General features: G+C 44.4%; 1 protein-coding gene across 5 annotated transcripts in view; it reads right to left on the bottom strand.

Annotated features, from left to right (window-relative positions):
- Window positions 1–1,927: 1,927 nt before the first annotated feature.
- Window positions 1,928–21,349, bottom strand: part of Atxn7 (ataxin 7) — a 141,305-nt gene continuing 121,883 nt past the window's right edge. For 3 of the 5 annotated variants that reach the window (XM_040747614.1, XM_021230852.2, XM_005076395.4), the window contains 9 exons: window positions 20,942–21,194; window positions 18,855–19,114; window positions 18,388–18,470; window positions 15,992–16,242; window positions 14,469–14,667; window positions 14,101–14,222; window positions 8,739–9,714; window positions 7,915–7,981; window positions 1,928–5,965 (listed from right to left, as the gene is read on the bottom strand). In XM_040747614.1, coding sequence (XP_040603548.1) covers window positions 5,856–5,965; window positions 7,915–7,981; window positions 8,739–9,714; window positions 14,101–14,222; window positions 14,469–14,667; window positions 15,992–16,242; window positions 18,388–18,470; window positions 18,855–19,114; window positions 20,942–21,194 — 2,321 coding nt within the window. In that variant the 3' untranslated portion in view covers window positions 1,928–5,855. The remainder of the gene's footprint in view (window positions 5,966–7,914; window positions 7,982–8,738; window positions 9,715–14,100; window positions 14,223–14,468; window positions 14,668–15,991; window positions 16,243–18,387; window positions 18,471–18,854; window positions 19,115–20,941; window positions 21,195–21,349) is intronic. The other 2 variants (XM_040747616.1, XM_040747617.1) reach the window with 2 other exon arrangements.

Here is a 21,349-nt window from a genome sequence, read left to right as displayed (position 1 = left end):
CTATACCACTTCAAGTGTATCAATTGGTAGGTTTGGCCGATCTCGAAATCTGATAAACATAACTAGACCTCAAGGTCTCTGAAAGAGTTCCCCAATTATTTCTCTTCCCACCCTTGGCAGTTTAGAGACCCAACATTGATTACCCAGATCACTGCAGCAGACCTGAAGTTTACACGGGCTTGAGGAGTCTGCCCTTTCCTGTCCTGTCCCATCCCCACCAGTTCTCCCTTTTAAGACAAAGGGTTAATAGTGTTTGAGTCTCCTCTTCCTGAAAAATTTTACTTTGGGGAATCATAAGACTAAGAGATTCTAGAAATGTCTACTTTGGTCCATGAGCTTTGGCTGTATTAAACAAGGTAACAAGGACCAGAAATTAGCTTTCTAAGATCAAACAAAGTCTTAAACTGCTTTCAGCAACAAGAACATCAAGACCTTAGAAGAAACAGAGCGGAAGAGGTTTTTTTTTTCCTTTTAATGTATGTGTGTAAGAGAGCACATGTATGTATACATGCTGCTGTGCATGTGTGGTTAGTAGAGAACTTGGAGGAGTCTGTTAATTTACAATGTATATTACGGGGCTCAAACTCAGCTCTTCAGGTTTGACAGTAAGTGCCTGTACTCGCTGAGCCACCTTGCTGTCCCAGCGACAGCCGTTTGATTAGGAATTGGAAAGATAAAGACACGTTTGATGGAAGAGCCTGACAATGTAGGAAATGGGGAAGCAAGAGTCCTGCATGTCTTTTGACTTCCAGGCTGTGGCAAAGACCAAAGTGGCCAGATGCACAGACCCAGGAAATTTCTCTGGGCTCTAGTGGTTACCTTTAAGCATGAGCTAGCTCCTTATGCTCCTGAGGACAGAGGCTCATGACAACCAACAGTGACAGTCCATCAGCACCTCCTGGCCAGTGAGTTTCACAAATCTTTCCCACATCTTTTCACACCTTTGTCCTGTTAGCTCTTTTGCAAAGTGCAGTTCTGCCAGCAAAATCCCATTTGCCAAGATCCCAAAACTGCTAATTCTGCCCCTTGAGATGGTTTCTTGCCATCCAGGGCCAGGTTACCTACAAAGAAAGGCAGTAGAAAAGGTTTAGTGATTGGGTACTTGATCCTTTTCTTTGATGGCCTGGAGACACTCACAGTGAAAGGATTTATCCACGGGGAGATCATCGGTCACTGCATCATCTCGCTAATGCTCACAAGGCAGTGGAGGTTGGTCCAGTTTGGCTAGTTCATGTACTATATGAGCATTTTCCCAAGTGAGTTATTTTATACAGCAACAAAAAATTATGAATGACTATACAATTATGTTATGCTCTGAATAAAACAAATGAATTGGTATGGCTAGTAAGGTGGGGGGAAGGTACAAAAATAATCAGAGGTCAGGCGTTGGTGGCACACGCCTTTAATCCCAGTACTCAAGAGGCACGTGCAGGCAGATCTCAGCGAGTTTGAGGTAAGCCTGGTCTACAAAGTGAGTTCCAGGATAGCCAGAACTGTTACACAGTGAAACCCTGTCTCAAAAACAAAAACAAAACAAAAAAATCATTTCCTTCCTTCCTTTCGTCCTTCCTTCCTAAGAAGAGACTGTATGGGCTCCATATTTAATACCTCCCTCAAAGGTGAAAAATCTAACACAAACTTAACACATACATCAAATTCAGAAAGGTGCAAGTTTAAGTAGAATGTTGTCTCTGCACTGCCGACTTCTCCATTTCCTTCAGGATACCACATTGTCTGTTTATACAGGGATCATTTCATCCGAGTCAAAGCTTAATGCCCAAGAACGGGAACACAGTGTAGTCTCTAGAGAACTGAGCCTGTCCTGGAGAAAGGCTGAAGCGAAGGCTGTCTGATGTAAAGCTCATGGGAAGGTACTAGAGTGAGAGGCTTAGTACCACAACAAGGCAGAGACATGTGAAGCACTTCATGCAGCCAACCTTATTTATTGAGAAGTCCTAATTTTATTGCCCATTTAATAACAGGTTTGTTCAACAAACTAGTTTCTCATAAAGCAAAGCACAACTTTTTCTTATAAATAGTATAAATTATTTTATTTACAGAAACTTGTTACAAAACAAATAGACTATTATATTTCTTCTCTTTTAAATATCCAAAGTAATTTTCTATCCCTTGACATTTGTTCATTTCTATACAGCAGCCAACACAAAGTCCAGCTGAGATGCTCTTGATTATGTGTACACATTTATCAAACTATTCACACATTTTATTTAACACAGGAGATTGCTTTTATAACCAAGCTCAAAAAAAAATTCTTTCAAGGCCCTGCATTCACACTGACAATATGTAGTGCTCATTTAAGTGATCTGAAAAGGTAAAATGTTTTACAACAAGATGTAAAAATGATTATTTTCTTTTAAACAATGAAACTTTTAACAATCATTTTTCAAAGCCTAACTTTTCCCAGACCCAGGACAGAATGGAGACATTAAGAAATCCCTTGGCAACAGAACTCTTACAGGAAGACAGCTGCCTTTATAAGTTACATTGTTTTTCAAATTAAACATTTGTTTCAATGTTCTCAGAGGTACTTCTTGTATTTTTTATACAAAATATTTTAAATATCCTATCTTAAACTCTGTATTTCATGAGTGAGTAACAAAACAGCTGCTGGCTGACATCGGTTTATAACCCCTTGGTGGCACTGGGCAGTCAATTGCCAGTTAAATTACTGTGAACCAAAAGTCTTAATTTTAAAATACCTTATAAAAATTACTAGCCTTGATGGCTTTTAACTTCTCCCCTAAAACTTTAGAGATAACATGTAGGTGGAAAAAGCAAACTCCAGAAGTTCAACTCAGCATTCAAGTCTTTAAAGAGAATCTGTCTGAGCTAAAACTAGGTTCAGGCACTTTTCAGCTTTGTTTTGTTTTCCCCATTAGTTTAAACCACATCACATACTAATAACACAGGTGTGCTCAGAGTATTCACACACACACACACACACACACACACACACACACACACACACACACACACACACACACACACAACTAAACAAAGAAAAGCAGTGTGTCACTTGGTTCCATGTAGTCTAAATGGAAATCAGGCAACTGAAAGAAGCCACGCCCACTTCATCTGTATGAATTCACTCCGGGACACTAAAAGGGACAGAGACTTTCACAGAACAGAGGCATCCCTTAACTGTAAAGGAGGCAGGTTCTAAACTATTGGCTTGGCAGTGAACCACTTCAAATTATAAAAAGGTATTTATTTTTATTAATTAATAAATAAATACTAGATGATCTCAATTGTACCAAAACAGGATATCAGAAAAAAAGACCTGTGCAAAAATACATATTTAAATATGTACAATTCATTTTTAACAAAATATGTCTTCTGAAATAGGGATACTTCCATATTTATAATAGAACAAGAAATTCCAAAATAAAGATACAAAAGTAGTTTTTTTTTAAATAATTCTTTGTTCATCATTGCAGCACTTTTTTTTGTAGTTTAAGAAAACTGCAGAAGCTGTCATGAATTCTATTGGAAAGAATATAAAAATTATCTTGGTTTTAAACTGACACCAAAGTCTGTCTAGAAACAATCCAAGTACTGCAAATTTGGTTTTTGCAAGTTAATCTAATTCAAAAAATATTTGTACTCCCATATTTTAAATGGTCTTAACTGTTCATCATCATAAAAAGTAGTTGTCAGAGAAAATAAAGTATTTGAACAGTCTAAACTTTAGTAGCACTGTTTAGAATATGTCTGTTTGTGGCAGGCAGAATCCAAAATGGCTTTTCCTCATCCCAAGGCTATGTGTGTTACCCAGGGATATAATGAAGTTCAATTAAAACCCCAGTCTAAGAAATCAAATTATAACACTCACTAATCTAAGTCTCTACTTTATTCTGAATAAACTTCCTATTGTGGCTCCTATTCACATCTTTCGGAACAACATGACCTGTCTATAAATTCCATCACTAAAAGCAACTTAATTTATAACCATCAAGTCCCCTTGGCTCTGAGAATAAATTCTACCCACACCCATTGCACTTGTCACCAAGTAATTACTATGTAACTGACTCCCTCTTTCCTCCTTTCCCACCTCTGGGCCGGGAGAGACCGATCCCTCCTAACCTGACCACACTGGTCATCCATGCTCTCCTTAGAGTTCTCTCCTAACATCATCTTTAAAACATTCACTGATTGATTGCATAAGTGAATAAAACTCTGTTTTCCCTCCCTTAGAAAAATTCAACATTTTACATTAATTTATAGTTAAAGTATCTGCATAAAGTGTTTGTGTTCTTAAAGAATAAGAGTAAGTGTAGCAATTCACATTATTAGGCTGGTAACCAAGTATTTATTCATTCTACCTGTTGTTGACTGAAATTCCCTGAAACTCAAGTTTGTAACCTAAGAATTATAGGGGAAGGACCACTGCCTGGGCTCTGCCCAGACACCGGCCAAGACAAGGGTAAGAGCCTTGGGGACTGCACTTTCGGCCACTCTATTGTACTCTCCTAAGCCAGAGGACTTGGCTGTCTGTGCAGGAGCTGTGGTACTGGCCCTAGATCATCCCCAAATTTCACTGGTAGACAACTTTTCAAGCAACGTTTTTACATATTAAACATTCTTTGGGAGTGGGGTACTGAAAAATCTTAAGAGGGCTTTACAATTCACTCAAGGAAGTTGGCTGTCAATCACAAGAAAGGAGGGTGTGTATGAGTAAACACTGTTGACCCTCACGAAGCTGCCCCCCATGGGCACATACAAGGCGCTAGGACCACCCTCTCTTGGGGGGGGGGTCTGCTCCTCAGCCTACCTGCATCCAAATACACATCTCTAGTGGCCTGAAGGGAAGCTGTGACACAGACACAATGACAGCAGTCCTGAAAGCAGAAACTTACACTTCTCCAAACAATATTGAAAGAGGAAATGGGAGTAATGCCTTGGAAATATTTAAGGACATCATAGTAACTTTAAAAAGGCAAATCTTAAAAAGCAGACTGAGTAAGGCGATCAGCCCACTCTGACACTGTTCAACAATGAACGCATTAACAAGAAGAGTCCGTCTCTTTGGAAATCCTGCAAGTTTTGCTCCACTTCGTGATTTTTTTCACTTCCCCAAATCCGGTGTCCCAACTGGCTTTTCATCACCAAAACTAGTTTTCCTTTTGTCTCCGTCTTCCTTTTCTTCATTCTTCCTTTCTTTCTCTCTTTATCACACATGCTTTTGTACCATGAAAACTAAGCTTCTGAGATACTTTCAACTTAATATCCGGGTATGAGCAGCTTCAAACCAGTTCTTAAGTTGGAAGAACTTGATAAGCTTCTTATCCCACATTACAGGGAAAGGCTTGGCTACTATGTCTTGATGCACTGACCAACATCAGTATTCTATTCCTGAACACTGCTAAAAGAAAGTCTAAAGCCAGATATCCTCTAGGAGGCTACTTAGGATGCAACTCGCTCCCTTTTCTTTGGAAGGCCTCCAGTCTCCAGTTAAGGTGTCTACCTGCTGGAGAATGACCTACAGGTGAGAATGTGTTCAAAAAACAAAACAAAAAAATTCTGGCGGAAAAAAGGAGGAGGAGGAGGAGAGTCTACAGTAACGCTCTTGCCAAAACATTCTTTTGCCCAGCCAATCTACTTCAAGAGTGGCTCCATGATATGCTGCAAGTTAAAAACAAAAACAAAAAACACAAACAAAAACTTCTCACAGATTGGTAGCAAGCAGTCAGACCACTTTACCACTGATAAAGCAGTCTGGTGGCTGAACTTGATCCAGTGTCCTTTCTGGGTACTCACTGCTACAGACACAGTGTCAGGAAATCCTTGGGAGACAGCCACAGGTTACCCTGGAGCCCACAGGAGTTTACAGAGACTCAAAGGCATCGTGGGGTCCAGAGTGCTGAGCAGAGGTGTAACTTGTCTTCAAAAATGTCTGCATTATTCCTTCCAGTGGTATTATCAGCTGTCAGGGACGTGCCTTTGGCTTTCAAAAAAGAGAGGTAAGGAAACACATAAGTAAGTGGCTAACTCCTGTGCTCCCCATTCTATACAAGTATACCCGACACTAACCCTCCACTGAACTACTGCGGCCAGGGAGAACCACCACAGGGCCAACCTCAAGCTTGTAAAGACTCATTTCAGAAAACCAGCTGGCACCAATGGTGGCTGTCAGGGTTCCCAGCTCTCATGTTTGCCTTCTTTTTTTTTTTTTTGGTTTTTCGAGACAGGGTTTCTCTGTATTGTTTTGGAGGCTGTCCTGGAACTCACTCTGTAGACCAGGCTGGCCTCGAACTCACAGAGATCCGCCTGCCTCTGCCTCCCGAGAGCTGGGATTAAAGGCGTGCGCCACCAACGCCCGGCTTCATGTTTGCCTTCTAGTCTAAGTGTTTCTAAATTTGTGCTCTTGACGGTATTCTAGGCTGTTAATTCTAAACAGAATCACATGTGTTAACACACAGATGTGGCAGTTTACACCAAGGCACAGTCCACAGCACAGGGACGAAGCTCAGTCCTTCCCATGGAGTAAATTAAGGCCTAGCAGCCAAGAACAGACTGGTGCTGGTGCTGGTGGTGCTGGTGGTGTGGGGTGTGTGTGTGTGTGTGTGTGTGTGTGTGTGTGTGTGTGTGTGTGTGTGTGTGTGTGTGTGTGTGTGTGTGTGTGTGTGTGTGTGTGTGTGTGTGTGTGTGTGTGTGTGTGTGTGTGTGTGTGTGTGTGTGTGTATACTAATTGCCACGGGCTTCCCACACCACTTCTGTTTTCAAAGACTAGCCAGCCCAAGCAACACTATTTAAAAAGAAACAGCAAATCGGGGTTTCTACTTTTCTAGAAACATGTTTGTTTTTAGACAAGGTCTCTCTGTGTAGCCTTGGCTATCCTAGAACTTACTACAAAATCCAGGCTGACCTTGAATATGTGTGTCACCATGCCCACTTCGGGATCCTGTTCTTTAAAGTGCTTTTAAATCATGAGTTCCTTTGAGATTCTTATGCAGCTGGTAAGATCCCTCCCAGTCAGATACAACACTTTGTAAGGTTTACATATATCCTCTGATTGCAAGCCTTGGGGTCCCCAGGATTTTTGAAGTATAATTAAAAACAAAAGCAAAAGCATCCTCAACAGAAAAAAATCTTTCTGTAACACAAACTTGAGTTGCAATTGATTTTAATAATCCAAACTTGGACTGTCTGGGTCTTCCTAGTAGATAACCCCCAACCCTGTGGGGTAAAAAGCAGAGGAATATTGGCAGATCCTAACTCAAACTCTCCAACAGATATGTAGGCTATAGTAGATTTTTAAAAGGGAGATAGGGAGCAAATTTCACACCCAAGCCTAGCTCTGAAATTTCTCTTTAAACTGGTGACAAGACGGGGAACAACTGCTCCATGTTGGCAGGACTACACTGCAACCCCAGACCTCACATAAACACTGCTAGACCATCTCTGCTGCCCCCAATGCCCACCTCTCCCTTCACTTCTCCCATTAGGGTAAGAGGAAGATCTACCCAAGTCCCATGCTCTAAATGAAGACAGCGTGCTCTACGCTACAAATGTGCAATGGATATTACAACCTCTCCTACAGAGATCTCAGTCCACAGGATACTATGCTCAGAAGGGGTTTTGAGGGGTGACTATATTGTTTCTTACTGCTTTTGTACTAATGCTATATGAATCATTACTATATAAATAACTACAACATAAGCAACAAAAAGTTCACATTTGCCCAAGTACTCCTACTCCAAAAGGCAAAAATTAAGCAGCTACTTTGAATTTAAGTAGCTATTTCCCCCATTAATTTTTGACATTGTCAATTCACACAAATACTGGAGAAAAGTAAATTACAATAGGAAATGCCTTGGCATTTTCTGAAAAAGCCCTAAGCATTTAAGTTCTGAGGATGAGGAAAAGGGAAAATAACATAAAAGAGAGCCTCACTTTTTAAGTCAGGGCTCTGGGGTGCTGCTGCTGCAATTCCTGTTCGTAAGCAAGGAGAGAAGATATCCTGATGAATGAAATAACAAGATGAGAGATGAGCTGAAGTTAGGGCAAAAGAAGCTGGAAGAAAGAACTACATGAGAGACAGTCAAAAGAAACCAACAAGAAGCCTGGGGGAACAGACAAGATACAGCACAAGCAAGTCACAACCTACTATGACCCCAAGGAATCACCTCTACTAATGGGACACACAACACATGTCTTCTTCAGGTATGACTTGGAACAAGATTCCAGTCTTCAGCCGTGCCAACCCTGAATCTTATTCCCCACCTCCCTTGAAAATATGGAGGAGAAAATATGGGTGCAATTTAACCAAAAGTATCTGAAATTGCTCAAGATGAAAAACATTTCAAATTATTATTATTTTGTAAAGGTCCAACTAAAGTAATTGCTTACTAGAATCAGTTTGACTTCAGCCGGGAACACATTAGAAGCACTAAGCAGATTCAAAATGCTCCCAGTTTCCTTTGCTAGCAGAATCAGGGTACCTGCTCTGTGCCTTTGCAAAGGGAACCCCTTCACCTGTGCTGTCACGTCTGATGCTTTATTCAGGCCAAGATGCTAATGCGTGTTTGAAAGGCATTAGACATTCCGTAGAAATGTTTCCCTTCAAATGGACAGGGACTTTCCTCTGTTAAAGATTATCACAGAAGCTGGGCACCCTTTAAAGGCAAACCAACCAACCCAACCAGTTTCCAGAGTTGGCAGAAGACCCCACAAAAGAGGGTGCAGACACCGCCAGAAGATCAGAGTCCACTTCCTACCTGATGAAGGAGGGCACTGTTCGTCAGTCCTGGGGCCCCCGGGATGGTGCCTGTGTGTTTCATGTGGACGTTGTTCATGGCTGGCAATCTGGCAAGCTTTGTAGGTTTGCTGCCACTGTCGCCGACGTTGCTAGAGCCCGCAGAGCATTTTCTTTTCTTTCCTATGAGTTTGTCTAGAGGAGTGTGTGAGTGTGGAAAGCTGCCCTGGGAGTTGACAGGCAGCTCATTGGCTTGATGAACGAATGGCCCGAGAGAAAGAGTGGAGTCACTGCTATTCACCATTACACTCATCCTCTTGATGGGCTCCGCAGGGCTCACACCAGGAGGACCTCTCCCTGCCTGCTCGTGCCGCAGGCTCACCGAGGGCGCTTTGTTTGTCACACAGTTGAGGCCGAGGCTGTGGGAAGATGCTGTGGTCGACAGGTATGGAGTCCCAGGGTGAGCCACGCAGTTTTTCCTAAACGAGTCCACGGAATGAGAGGAGGAGGAGGACGACGAGGAGGAGGAAGAATGAACTAGCAGTGGGGAATTGCTTTTGCGTTTCTTTCCTGAGCCACCACTGGTACTGCTACTGGCATTGTGACAGTTACTGCTGTTACCAGAAGACTCCTTGGGCCTTACAGACTTGCTAGGTTTCAATTTCTGAGGTTTTCTGGACAGAGGGGAGGAGGGGACTGAAGAGAGGCTGGAGGGTGTGGAGGGGGATGAGGATGAAGCAGATACTTGTCTGGATTGCACACTGCACACAGGATCCATTGCCCCCGAAACAGCAGGCTGTGCATTTAGAGTGGTTCCATGAGCTGGTACTGATTTGCTGTTTGGGGAGATGCAGGTGGACGACAGCATAACTGGGGATGTAGAGACAGTGGTTGCTGCAAAGTAGCTGATCCCACCTTGTGAAGTCGGCACAGAGTTTGTCCGGTGAGGAATACGGGCAGATACAGGTGACGTAGTACAGGGCACTGGTGGGATTTTCCTGTAAAAAGGAGATACCATGAGTGCTAATTACCACAGCTGGCCACGGATGTTTATCATAACTATAACTGGCCATGGATGGTTACAGATGGGCACCCCTTTATCTTGGGTCTGAGAAACATACCCTTATCACAAAAGCCAATACAAAACACAAACCCAATTCTGATGTATGTTTCCTTCCATTTCTTTATGATTCCTGGGGATCTGGAAACACACTGTGTATGCCTCACTACCCCTACAACTCTAGCTTCACACCTCCACCGCTGATCTGTAGAAAGTAATCTTTCTTACACCCCAAGCACACCCCACAGTGCAAGAACTCCTGCAGTCCTACGTCTGGGCCATTGCAGTTAGTTCTGGCCTCTGCTCATCACTGTAATTTCAAGCCATCACTGTCTTAAGAAGTCTGTCCCGGGGGTGGAAGAGATGGTCCAGCAGGTAAGGATAGTGGTTGCTCTTCCAGAAGACCCAAGTTCAATTCCCAGCACCCACATGGCAACTCACAATAGTCTGTAATCCAGCTCTAAGTGATCTGACACCTTCATACAGACATAAATGCAGGTAAAACACCAATGCACATAAATTTTTTTTTAAAAAGTCTACTCTGACCATCATATGCCTTGCTTAAAGGTAAGGTTGCCTGGTGAAAGACTGCGAGACTGGAGGTAGCGTTAATATGTGACTGCAAATCATTTATTCCTTTGCAGATGCTGTAACCCACAGCATACGTACCCTTTTATTCATAAGACCTGGAATACTATATTCAAACACTGAGGAAATTCAAGCAAGAATGAGTTACTTAAGCTATAGAGAGGTTGTGACTCCTGGCCTAGACATTGTGCAGGAGACAAATCCAAAGGGGACTTTGTTTGGAAGGTATAAGGAATGTTATGTTTGGAATATCTGGGCAAAGTACTAAGTAGGGAATGAGAGCTCTATCTGGACAGCCAGACATAAGAGACCCCCCTTTTATTTTAGCTCTGAGTTCTAAAAACATGACAGCATAAAAGAAAAAGAAAACCTAATAAGCCTGATAGCAGCAATAAAATTCAGGCGCTAACGGCGGCACACAGGAGCACAGGCCTACGGCCCCACACTCAGGAGGCTGGAAGATGACAATTGCTTGAACCAAGGGATGAGGCACAGACCTAGTGAAGAAAAACAAAAACAAGGGGCCAGGAAGATGTGCCAAGACCAGCCTACCTTCGCCGGGATGCAGTGGCCGACTCAATTACAACCCCACGGAGCTCAGTCTCCTCCACATGGGCACATGCGGCCTGAAATGCTGCCTTGTGACTTCACTACTAACCTTAGCAACTAGTGACTGTGTTCATCTCCACTTTAAAACCCTCACTGCACTTCTGCGTCTCCACTCAGCTGGACACTACAAGCACTTACGGAGCCTAAGTCACAACCACACTTATCACACAGGAAACCTCAGGGAAAGCACACGGACGGCAGCCAGCACTCAAATTTCTCTAGCGGACTCCAATGTGAGCCCACAGTGAGAAGCCTGTCTCTAACCTTGTGATACTCACTGATATTACGTAAGGGGGTTGTCAGGAATATGAATTCCCAGGCCTCAGCCCAGACACCCTCAGCAGACTGTCTCCCAACAGCTTACCAGGCAAGCTTTTGAGTGTAGGTTGTTCACTGGATGCAGTACCTGACTGTGGCCACTAGGTGGCTCATGAGGTTGGGACTTAAAACACCAGGCTGCCTGAAAACAAATCCTGAGAAAAGAAAATAGGTTTTCCCCCATAGGCAACATGTGAACCTCTTGGGATGATATAACTCCTTCCTCTCTTAAAGGATCTGACAAGATAGATAATGGTATTCAAGAAAAGAGTACTATATGTAAAAATATGAAGGTAAGAAATGGGAAACTGACACTCCAAACTACAAAAATACATTTGGGTGAAGTCAGTCCCATGCCCCTCCCACAATACAGGGGCACAGTTGAGAGATCACAGGAGCTTGAGATGCCTTGAGTCAGCCAACGCTCCAGAGAAAGGCTGGTCCACGACTGTTCAGAATACCCAGGAGCTACAGAGGACTCGTTTTAGGCTCACATTCAGTCTGTACTGACAACCAAATTTACCAGAATAAGCAGCTCAGGGTAAGGGGACGAGAGTGCTGCTCAAATGGGTCCCTTCCCACGAGGAAAATGTCTGCTGAGCCGTAGGACAGGACCCAGAACACTGTGACAACACCCTGCAGTGTCTCGCAGAGGCCCCTGGGCAGGTCCCTGGTGAGAAGGGCTTAGCTCCCCACGCACATTAGGGGCTGTGAGAGAAGGCTGCCCAGAATTCAACTCACAGCACTCCTGCTGCAGGGGTTTCAAGAACACTCATGACTGGGTCCCAGTCCACCTCCCAATTCACCTCAAGTCAGCTCATCTTCAAACCACTCATAGTCCCTATTGCCTCTGGCTTTTACGAACAGAGGTCAGGGGGCTAGGAAGAGTGTGGCTCAGTGGGTAGAGACCCTGCTGAGCATACATACAGCTGTAGGTCTGAGCACAGCACCACAGAAAACCAGGCATGGTGTGCCCGGAATCCCAGTACCCAAAAGGTCAAGTAAGGTCAACTCTGGCTTCATAGCAAAACTGAGGCCATGCTGGGATGAAAGTAACTACTGTGAATAAATAAACCAGGGTTCATGTTAAGGGACAGGAGGAATGGGTAATGGGACAGACATCCTTGAGAGAGGCCCTGCCAGAGCAGCGGGCCAAATCAGGCTCAGAGACCTGCCAGTTCCTGTCCACACAAAGCACTAACTGAAGGCATCTCTCCCATGCTGGCTGCAGAGCACTTACTGGTCCAGGCAGGTCAGCTGTGGGCAGGAGTGCTGTCCCTCAGAAAGGAGACAACTTCAGGGAGAAGGACAGAGCAACACTGCCTGCCCTCAGTCTACTCACTACTGGACAAATCCAAGTCCTGTCAAAGTCACGGAGACAGACTTTCTGACTAGAGACTAAGGCCCCAACCAGCTATAGCTGACTACCAGGAGACCAAGTCATGAGAGCTAATGGCCTTTCTATCCATCATCCATTCAAAAGGTGCTAGTCAGTGATAGCCACCCACCTGGTGACCCCTGGATGACAGGGGACAACTTGAGAGTTCCCTATAATAAAATATCCCACTGAACACAAGTTTGGGATATCTAAAAGGTATCCCAAAGTCAAAGGAGCTGGAAATGTTCTTCAGTATACAGAGAGGTCTTCTGCTTTGACAGTCACAAAAGTCTCACCGAGCTGCAGAAGCTGTAGCACTGGTAAGTGCTGAACATGAAAATAAGATTACTTGAAATGCTGAATTAAAGTTTTTTTTTTTGGCCAAGGATTCCTCCTTTTACTTATAAGCTTTTTAGTAAATATTAACATACATGATACTATGTAGGATTTTTCAAGGGTAGGGTGACACAGCTAAGTGATGGAATGCGTAGCTATCCTGCTGAGGATACAGTTTCATCCCAGCTCAACAAAACTCAAAAACTTCAACATGTAAAGCTACAGACCCAAGCTCACGGCTCCTCTACCTAAAGCCAGCTTACCACTGCACCCAACAGCTTCAGTGCTGCCTGGCCCTGCTAGCCTCTTGGGCCTTGGCTTGTCATATACTCGCGCTCTTGTTGTTTCTCAAGTCATCACCTTTCCGACTAGGCCCCTTCTTCACACATCGGGTTTCTCCTGGAAACAACCCTGCTCACATCCTAGTGACAGCTCTTCCAGACCCATAGCCTGTTATTTTCCCATATCAACTCTGTTTGGAAACAAACTGCCACCTAGCGGCCCCACCACTACCTGCTGTATGACCTTGCATATCTATTAATTAAAAAAAAAGGATAATCATGCTCACATAGCAAAGACTTATAAAATCCAATAGTTAACAGTCCCCAGCATACAAATAGCTTCCAATAGGTGTTAGTGGTGACTGTTTCTTCCAGTATTTCTCTGATAATAAGCTGCAGTCTCTTTTCTGTTGACTAATTTTTGTGTCCCTACCGATATGATGAGGCCCTTACATGTGGGAGTCCTTCTACTTTGAGCCCAGAACAAGATGTTGTTGTTGAAAGAATGAATGAATATATGAAAGAGCAGGTACTTTCTTCCTATAGCTAATGGCTATTTTCCCCCATTTCGATAAGCATGTCATATTCCTTTTTTTCTTTCTTTCTTTCTTTTTTGGTTTTTCAAGACAGGGTTTCTCTGTGTAAGAGCCCTAGCTGTACTGGAACTCGCTTTGTAGAACAGGCTGGCCTCGAACTCATACAGATCTGCCTGCCTCTGCCTCCCGTAATGCCATATTCTTAAAAACAGAACTTGAAGTCATCAAGAAAATGTATCATGGGGGCAAGTCACCCCCCACCCCCAAAAGGCACTTACTTCCATAGCTGTGCATTCAAATGTTTTTCTACCATGAGGTTAAGGGCACAGCGAAGGCGGTTCCACCTGGAGTCAAACACGTAGTAACCTCTTCCGATCTGCCGGCTCCCAAATGTGCAAAACTGAAAGACAGCAGTGTAGATGTGTGTCACCTCCCCTGCCAGCACAGAGCTGAAATGCCTTGAGCACCAGAGGCTATGGAACTCGAGAGGGAGCATCAATGCCTAGCACTGACTTTTGAAGAAGAAGAGAAGGAAGAGTAGGAGAGGGCCCCAGAATGAGTACACGTACCCTACGGTGCTACATGTACAGCCTGGCAAGGTCTATGCTGCACCGGGGAGGCCACCGAAAGTGGGTGCAGAACTTACCGATGCTGGCTGAGGATGGTGCCCTGAATAATGACAGTCCAGTTTTTCAACAGACTCTTCTTTGTCATCGCCTTCACCCTCCTCACTTGATAACCGAGACGCTGGCTCAGTGGCAGGTAAGGGAGGGTGTGGAGACTCGTGGCCGGGAGGAGGGTCAATGGGGGTACTCCCACCCTGCTGAGCAGGGCAGCCTGGAGGCCTGGAGGAGTAAACAAGGACAGCACAGCTCAGAACAGAAGCACAAGCTGGCCACCAGCAGCCTCACCTCAGACACCATGTAAGACCACAGGGGATGGAGGAGAGAAGCAGGCCCACCAGCCCTAAGGCACCGAGAGTGTGCACGCGCGCTACGCTGCTCCCCTTAGCAGGCCAGGTCTCAGGGGAGTGTCTGCCACACACAGCCAAAGGCAGCTTATAACTGTTCTTCCCCCAAGAGCTATTTGGTGTCCAAGCCTCTCTTCCATTCTCCCCAAAGAACAGGGACACAGTGCAACTTAGGATTCTTTCATTGACTACTCTTCGTATCTCAAAATATTTTAACAGTATTTCTCATGTGTATGGTAACTGGCAAAGTCCTCCAGCACAACTAACCTAAAGGGATAGGAGGAGATAATGAGTGAGGTAGCATTACTACCTCACAAGGTCGGTCTAGACATCATGTGCTCAAGGGTTATGATGATTTCTTCCTACATCTACCCCATAGGATGGCCTCGTGGCTTCTAAGCAAATGTCACTTTTCAGACGAATGGTCTTCATTGAGAGGCTTCCGAAGAAAAGACACACAGGGACCTGGGTCTGAGCCTGACTATACCTGTGGAAGCCTCCACTGACCACTCTCTGATGCCTGAGGCTAAACCAAGGGCTGGCTTGTGTTGCGCTGTTCTGACATGCCCAAGTATATACACTTATGTTATCTTGAGGGAGATGTTTCTACCTTAACGAAGCCATCCCAAGGATCGGGTACAAAAGGGTGAAACGAAGCAGCAGCAGCAGGGGCTGGCACACCAGCAGAAGCCCTGTGACTTCTCACCCCAGCCCCACACCCTGTCTCTGGAAATGGCTTAAAGAAGCACAAGGGCACACACACTCTCCGTCACTGTCTCTGAGCTATGCACACAGTAAAGTCTTATTAAACCACTCTGACCTTGCTTCTATGCTGCTCCAATGCCTACTTTATGCAGAAGATAAAGTTCCAAATGAGTGAATGAAAACTCATGTTGACAAACAGATGCTATTAAAGCAAGACCCAGTCTCAGCTCCACTTATCAGGGTTAAGAGAAAGCTGGCACAGGACCACAGAAGGGCAGGCACTCTTCACCTTATACTAGTGTGTGCATTTACACCTGGGAGCCCTGGTCAGAATCTTCAACAGCTTTACAGTAACCCAATTACAAAGTACCAACCCCCATTGTGACAGTGACAGCGTTGACAGCAGGACGTAGAGGGTGGAGGGGTACACAGGACACACGGGGTCTAGACACCTGTTCCCTGAAGAAGGGAGACACAGTTGGAGGCTGCCTTACCTTGGAAGACTAGGGGTATGAGGTTTCGGTTTACTAGCTACAAAAGGCTTCGATTCTGAAGAAAGGTGTGGCTCCTGTGGCAGCATCCGAGGAGGGGTGGGATGCGGGTCCCTGAGAGGATGTGGTGGCTGCTGAGAGTCTGGATGGCGAATCAATTCCTTTTCCCTGGCTTTGTTTTTGTGCTCGGCCAATAACACATCGAATCGTTTTCTTCTACCCTGAACAGCTCTCCGCTGGGTTAAGGAATGTGTCTACAATAGACACACAAACAAAAACAAGAAACACAGAAACTGAGGAATTTCATTAAGAAATATGCTGTGTATCCCCAAACATATCCCTCAGGAAAGCATGCTACAGCTTTCGAAGACTGGACGTGTTTCTCCTCAGAGAAGCCGGAGGCCCACACTCCAGCTCTTAACGGTAGGAACCTGGCACGTCATTCCGCATGAGGAAAGGAGCAGCTGTAGCTGTGCCACCTGGCGGCGAAACGAGCACTAAACAGTACAAAGGGCAGGCCCTCGTGTTTTGTGCCATTAAAGCAACTCATAGGCTCTTATGAATTTCATTAAAGAAAAAAAAAACTCAAGACAATTTAAAATTCTGAATACGCATTAAGAAAACATATTGGTAAAGTTTTCTTTTTAGTAACTGAGGACAAAAGTTAAACACAACTGCTTTTCTCTACTCAACAAAATAAGGTAAGAAGAGAGAAGAGGGCTCACAGAACTATACAGACAGTCTGATACAGCCAAGAAACGGCTTGAGAAAAAGAAAAGGCAGAAGTGCAGTAAATACCAGAAACACACAATGCTTTTCAGCTCTCGAGGATCTATTCAGTATTTCTAACAGCGGAAATGGGCACATAGAGAACGAGGCAGTCCTGGCTTTAAAAAGGTGACTAATATAAGCCAACTGTTGATCATATCTTACAAGAAAACATCAGATTATCAAATGCATTTGATAATCACTGATATTTTAACATTAGTGTTGTTTTTAATCTTGTATATGTACACTGTCTATAAGTGGTACCTGCATGTGAACGCAATGACTTGGAGAAGCCAGAAGGGCTGGATAAGTTACAAAAAGTAAAGCCACCCACGGTAGGCGCTGGGAAGTGACTCTTACCCAATAAGCATCCTCCAGCCTCTGACATTTTAAAAGCATATACCCAAAGTCCAATGCTATTCTGAACAGGACACAAAGTTGAATCTTCGAGAGCGAAGTGATCAGGCTAAGCTAATCAATCCCTGTGAAAGTCATTCTGCATGGCTGGTTCTTCTCCTCAGCTTCTAACACTACTGCCAGTGCTCAGAAGCAGTGGCTCCAGCCCCTATGAATACAGTGAATTAATATAAACGTTTATATCTTTCTTTTAGACTACAAAATTCTAAAACGGATGGTTTATGTGTACATGTTCAAGACTCATTGCACTAAACAAATGTAGCGATCTAAAGGTCTACAAAGCGTGGTAGCAAAGCAACGGATGTAAGAAACATGCTGCCAACGGCAATGACACTCTTAACACAGCAGATCCCCTAGCAATGAAGGCATAGGAAAAAGAAAATGAAACTCCCTGAAGAGTTTATACTAGAAAACCCGCAGACAACCTTATTTCTGGGTAGTTATGAAAAGAACTGATATTGAGGCCTTGCAGGGATTTCAGTGTTGCCATGTCCACCAAGGCACTATTTACAAAGATATGGAAGGGAGCTAAAAGCCCACCAACAGATGAGTTGATAAAAGAAATGCAGTTATATGTTTGCAATGGTGGCTATTCACATGCAACCTGGTACTTAGGAGGATCACTCGAGCCCAACAACTCAAGAGCAACCTGAGCAGGAAGCCCCCACTGCTGCAAAATGCTTTTCACAAGAATTAAAACTGAAATCTAAATTAACCTAAGTCACTTGGGCCAGTAAGATAGCTTAATGAAGAAGGGTACCAGACACCAGGCCTCGTGACCAGAGTTTGAGACCCAGAAGCCAAATGGTGGCCAACCTGTACAAGTTATCATCTGACCTCACATGAGCTACAACACACTTAGGAAAGAAGGGGGGAACAAAATAAAAGAAATAAGCAAAGAACACTGTAAGAACTCCTAGAAGTGATGGCAGAGGAAAATATTTGACTCCTGCAAGATGTACTGGGACCTCCATGTGTGCTATGGTGCTTATACACAAAGCTGTACACAAAAGCCTCTCGCACAGGTAACTCACATAGCATTTTGTCAAACTGAGGATTTTTTTTTCTTTTTGTCACGAGCAGCTTACTTAATTTATACAACGCAGGGGGCCATTGAGCACTGGCTCCCTAGGGGTGGGTACGGCATTGCTATTACCAGCTATGGAAATGGCATGGCATTACCAGCCTTCATTTCTGCCCCAGAGAGTACAAACCTTGCAAGTCAAAGACCTGGTGCAGGGCTTCTTGGTTTCCAGATCGATGACCCCACAGTGGATGTCAGGGTCGAACTCTCTTTCTGCAAGGAACACACAAAACATTACTGCAAACGGGTACCAACCATTACCTTCATTTTTTAAATAAGAGGAAATCTCAAGATTGACAAGTTAAAGCTATAATAAGATGTGCCCTATTACTAATGAATACACTGCAGATGAGTGTGATCATTGCAATGAACATTATTGTCCCCACTGAAAGCCCACAGCTACTTCCAGACACTGAAAAGATATTTACTGATTTTGCATAAGAATATTTATATTTAGAAAAATCGTAGGAACAAATTTTCATTTTGCACAGACAGGTCCACCCAGACGGAGACTTTCCCCAAGGTTCACGTTGACTAGCTTTAAGAAGGAACATCCCACTTTCCATATCCAGCTTCGCGAGGGAATTGTTATGTTACCTGATAATCTCTTATTTAAAAACTTCCTATTATTAGAAGTGTCTTCAGGTTTCTTTTCCAGAGCGGGTGTTGCAGGAAGCCCTTTGCCATTCAGAATCTGTCCGGGCGAAGGCAAGGTTGGCTTTGGTATTGAGGGGCAGTTAAGGCCAGGCTTGACTGCAGAGCTCGCAGCAGCAGGACAGGCAGGCCCCACTGTGGATTTCAGGAGTGTGCCGTCCATCCTCGGATGCACCTTTTCCACCTTCACAGAGGGCGTCATGCTGTTACAGGGGAAGGGAGAGTGCCATGAGCAAGTGCCCTGCTATTCCAAGGGGAAGGGAGCCCAGCCCAGATCTACCCATGTGCACAGGCTCTGGGAAGGCCCTCCAACATGTTGTCTGAACCACTAAGAAAAGTGAGTAGTGAAGCTCACAGCTCTGTTGACGAAAAGTCCGTTGGATTAAAAAAAAAAAAAAGACCTGTTTTTATCCTTTTAGAAACATTTTCCCATGGACCAACGGGAAACTCAAACCCAAGAGTCAATGCGGTTTCTTGTTTTTGTTTGGTTTAACAAGTGTTTGTTTATTGATTAGTGGGAATACAACTCATCAGAACACAGGGCATGCACTTGGGGGAGAAGGGAACCAGCTGAGCACTGGAGTGATTCAGCAAACCCGCTAGTCAATGCAGTTTCTATAAGAAGCAAAAAAGGAAGCATTCTAGAAGGACCAAGATAACACCACAGAATCCCAGGAGAATACCTCACAAGAACCATCACTTTAATGAAAGGAATTATTAAAACAAACACACATGACTGAGTACACATCACTCAAGCCTGAAGCAGCCCTGCTTCTGGTAACAAGGAAGACTGTGTTGAGTCAGCACATGGTGTGTCACTGTTTAGTTCCCTGTCCCTGAACACAGGCTTCTAAGACACGAGCTTAGGACAGATACACCTGGCAAACGGTTAGTGAACAGGAAGGAATACTCGTGTCACTTCGTTGCTTGGTAAAAGTGATATCAACAAAACCCTAATGATTCACTTGGTCCCCTTCTAAGCTTTCACATGATAATGGCGGTTTGGGGAAGTGGCCTCTGGCCTCTAGTGGCTGTAAAGCTGGCAAGTGATTTAAGCACTGCCCTGCCATTTCTTTGGCTTTTAGACAACTTCAGAAGTGAAAGCCAAGTTTCCCATGCTCATTCTTGGCGAACAGGGGCTGGGGGCGCAGCCACGAGCAGGGACAGTGGTAGAGAATAGCCTGACAGCAACAGAGCTACTCACTGCAAACTATTTTAGCCTCTCCCAGCCGGCGAGGCTCTTGAGTGACAGCAGGTACTCAACTGTTTTCTGAGATAACCAAGGTTATTAGATGCTGGGAATCAAAAGGAAAGTCTACTTGTCACCAGGCTGAGAGATGACTCTGTCAGTGTACACTGCTGCTCCTTCAAGTGGCCTCAGGGAAGCTCCCAGGCCCAGACTTACTCCACAAGCTTGCCAAAGCCACAGCAGGCAGGTTAGAACTACTCCAGTCTTTCCTCCTCACTGCCCTGACTTGAAAGCAACCTGGCAGGAGACCCTGGTTTGTTTTAGGCCACTGGGGGGCGCTTCACCTTTTCTTATTTCTACTGTTTGCAACAGAGGCAGCAGAACTATCAGAGGTCATTCATTAGCCGTCTTCAATAGCTGAGTGTACAAAAGCCACATGCTTGGTAGATACCCAAGCATCTCCAACCCTGTAGTGGCTGATGGCTTCACTTCCACCAGGAAGAAACAGAAGCAGAATATCTTAAAGGCCTTCTAACACAAAGCATCTCAACCAATGCTTCCTTTTCCCATATGAAAATAGGAGCGACAATACATATTCCACAGGGGGTTATGGTCAATATGACATCCCAGACAAATACAGTTATTTTCAACAACTCACACCAAAAAGGATAAAAAAATATTACCAGCCATATTATTATTGTGGTACCTAAGAGCTAACAGTGTACTTGACCCCCCCCCACACACACACTGCAATGAACTCTTCACAGTGACTCCCAGGCACTCTTGGGTGGCATCCACACAGGACTCCCCTAGCCTTACAAGCCCATGTGGCCATACTTACACTCTACCATGGGGGACTTTAGTCTGTTGCATGGGATGCATGGGCCTGATGCTCCCCCTGAGCTGCAGTTTCTCTTTGGGCAATTTGAGTGACTTGGAGCTTGATGAGGCTGTGCAGACGGCCCCTCCACTGGGAGGCCGGCTGCTTCCACCGGCACTGCCGCCTTTGCTTTTGGACAGAGAGGGGAAGAGGGAAAATACTGAAGTGTGAGGAACAGCCAAGGAAGGCTTGCTAGATGAACTATGTCTTCTTTCTGAAACAGAAACCAAAGAAAAGAGAAAAAAAAAAGACACATTTCAGCCAAGCTTCAAATGGAAAACTGAGCCAGTTCCCTGAAATCAACACATTTATATCAAAACTTAAGTCATCAAGTAAAGCATGATAGATCCAGCTGAGTTTTTTGTATTA

This window comes from Mesocricetus auratus, unplaced genomic scaffold (genome assembly GCF_017639785.1).
Source record: "Mesocricetus auratus isolate SY011 unplaced genomic scaffold, BCM_Maur_2.0 Super-Scaffold_100006, whole genome shotgun sequence".
Lineage (NCBI taxonomy): Eukaryota > Metazoa > Chordata > Mammalia > Rodentia > Cricetidae > Mesocricetus > Mesocricetus auratus.
The sequence above is the reverse complement of the archived record's forward strand: the minus strand, read 5'-3'. Positions and strand labels throughout refer to the sequence as shown.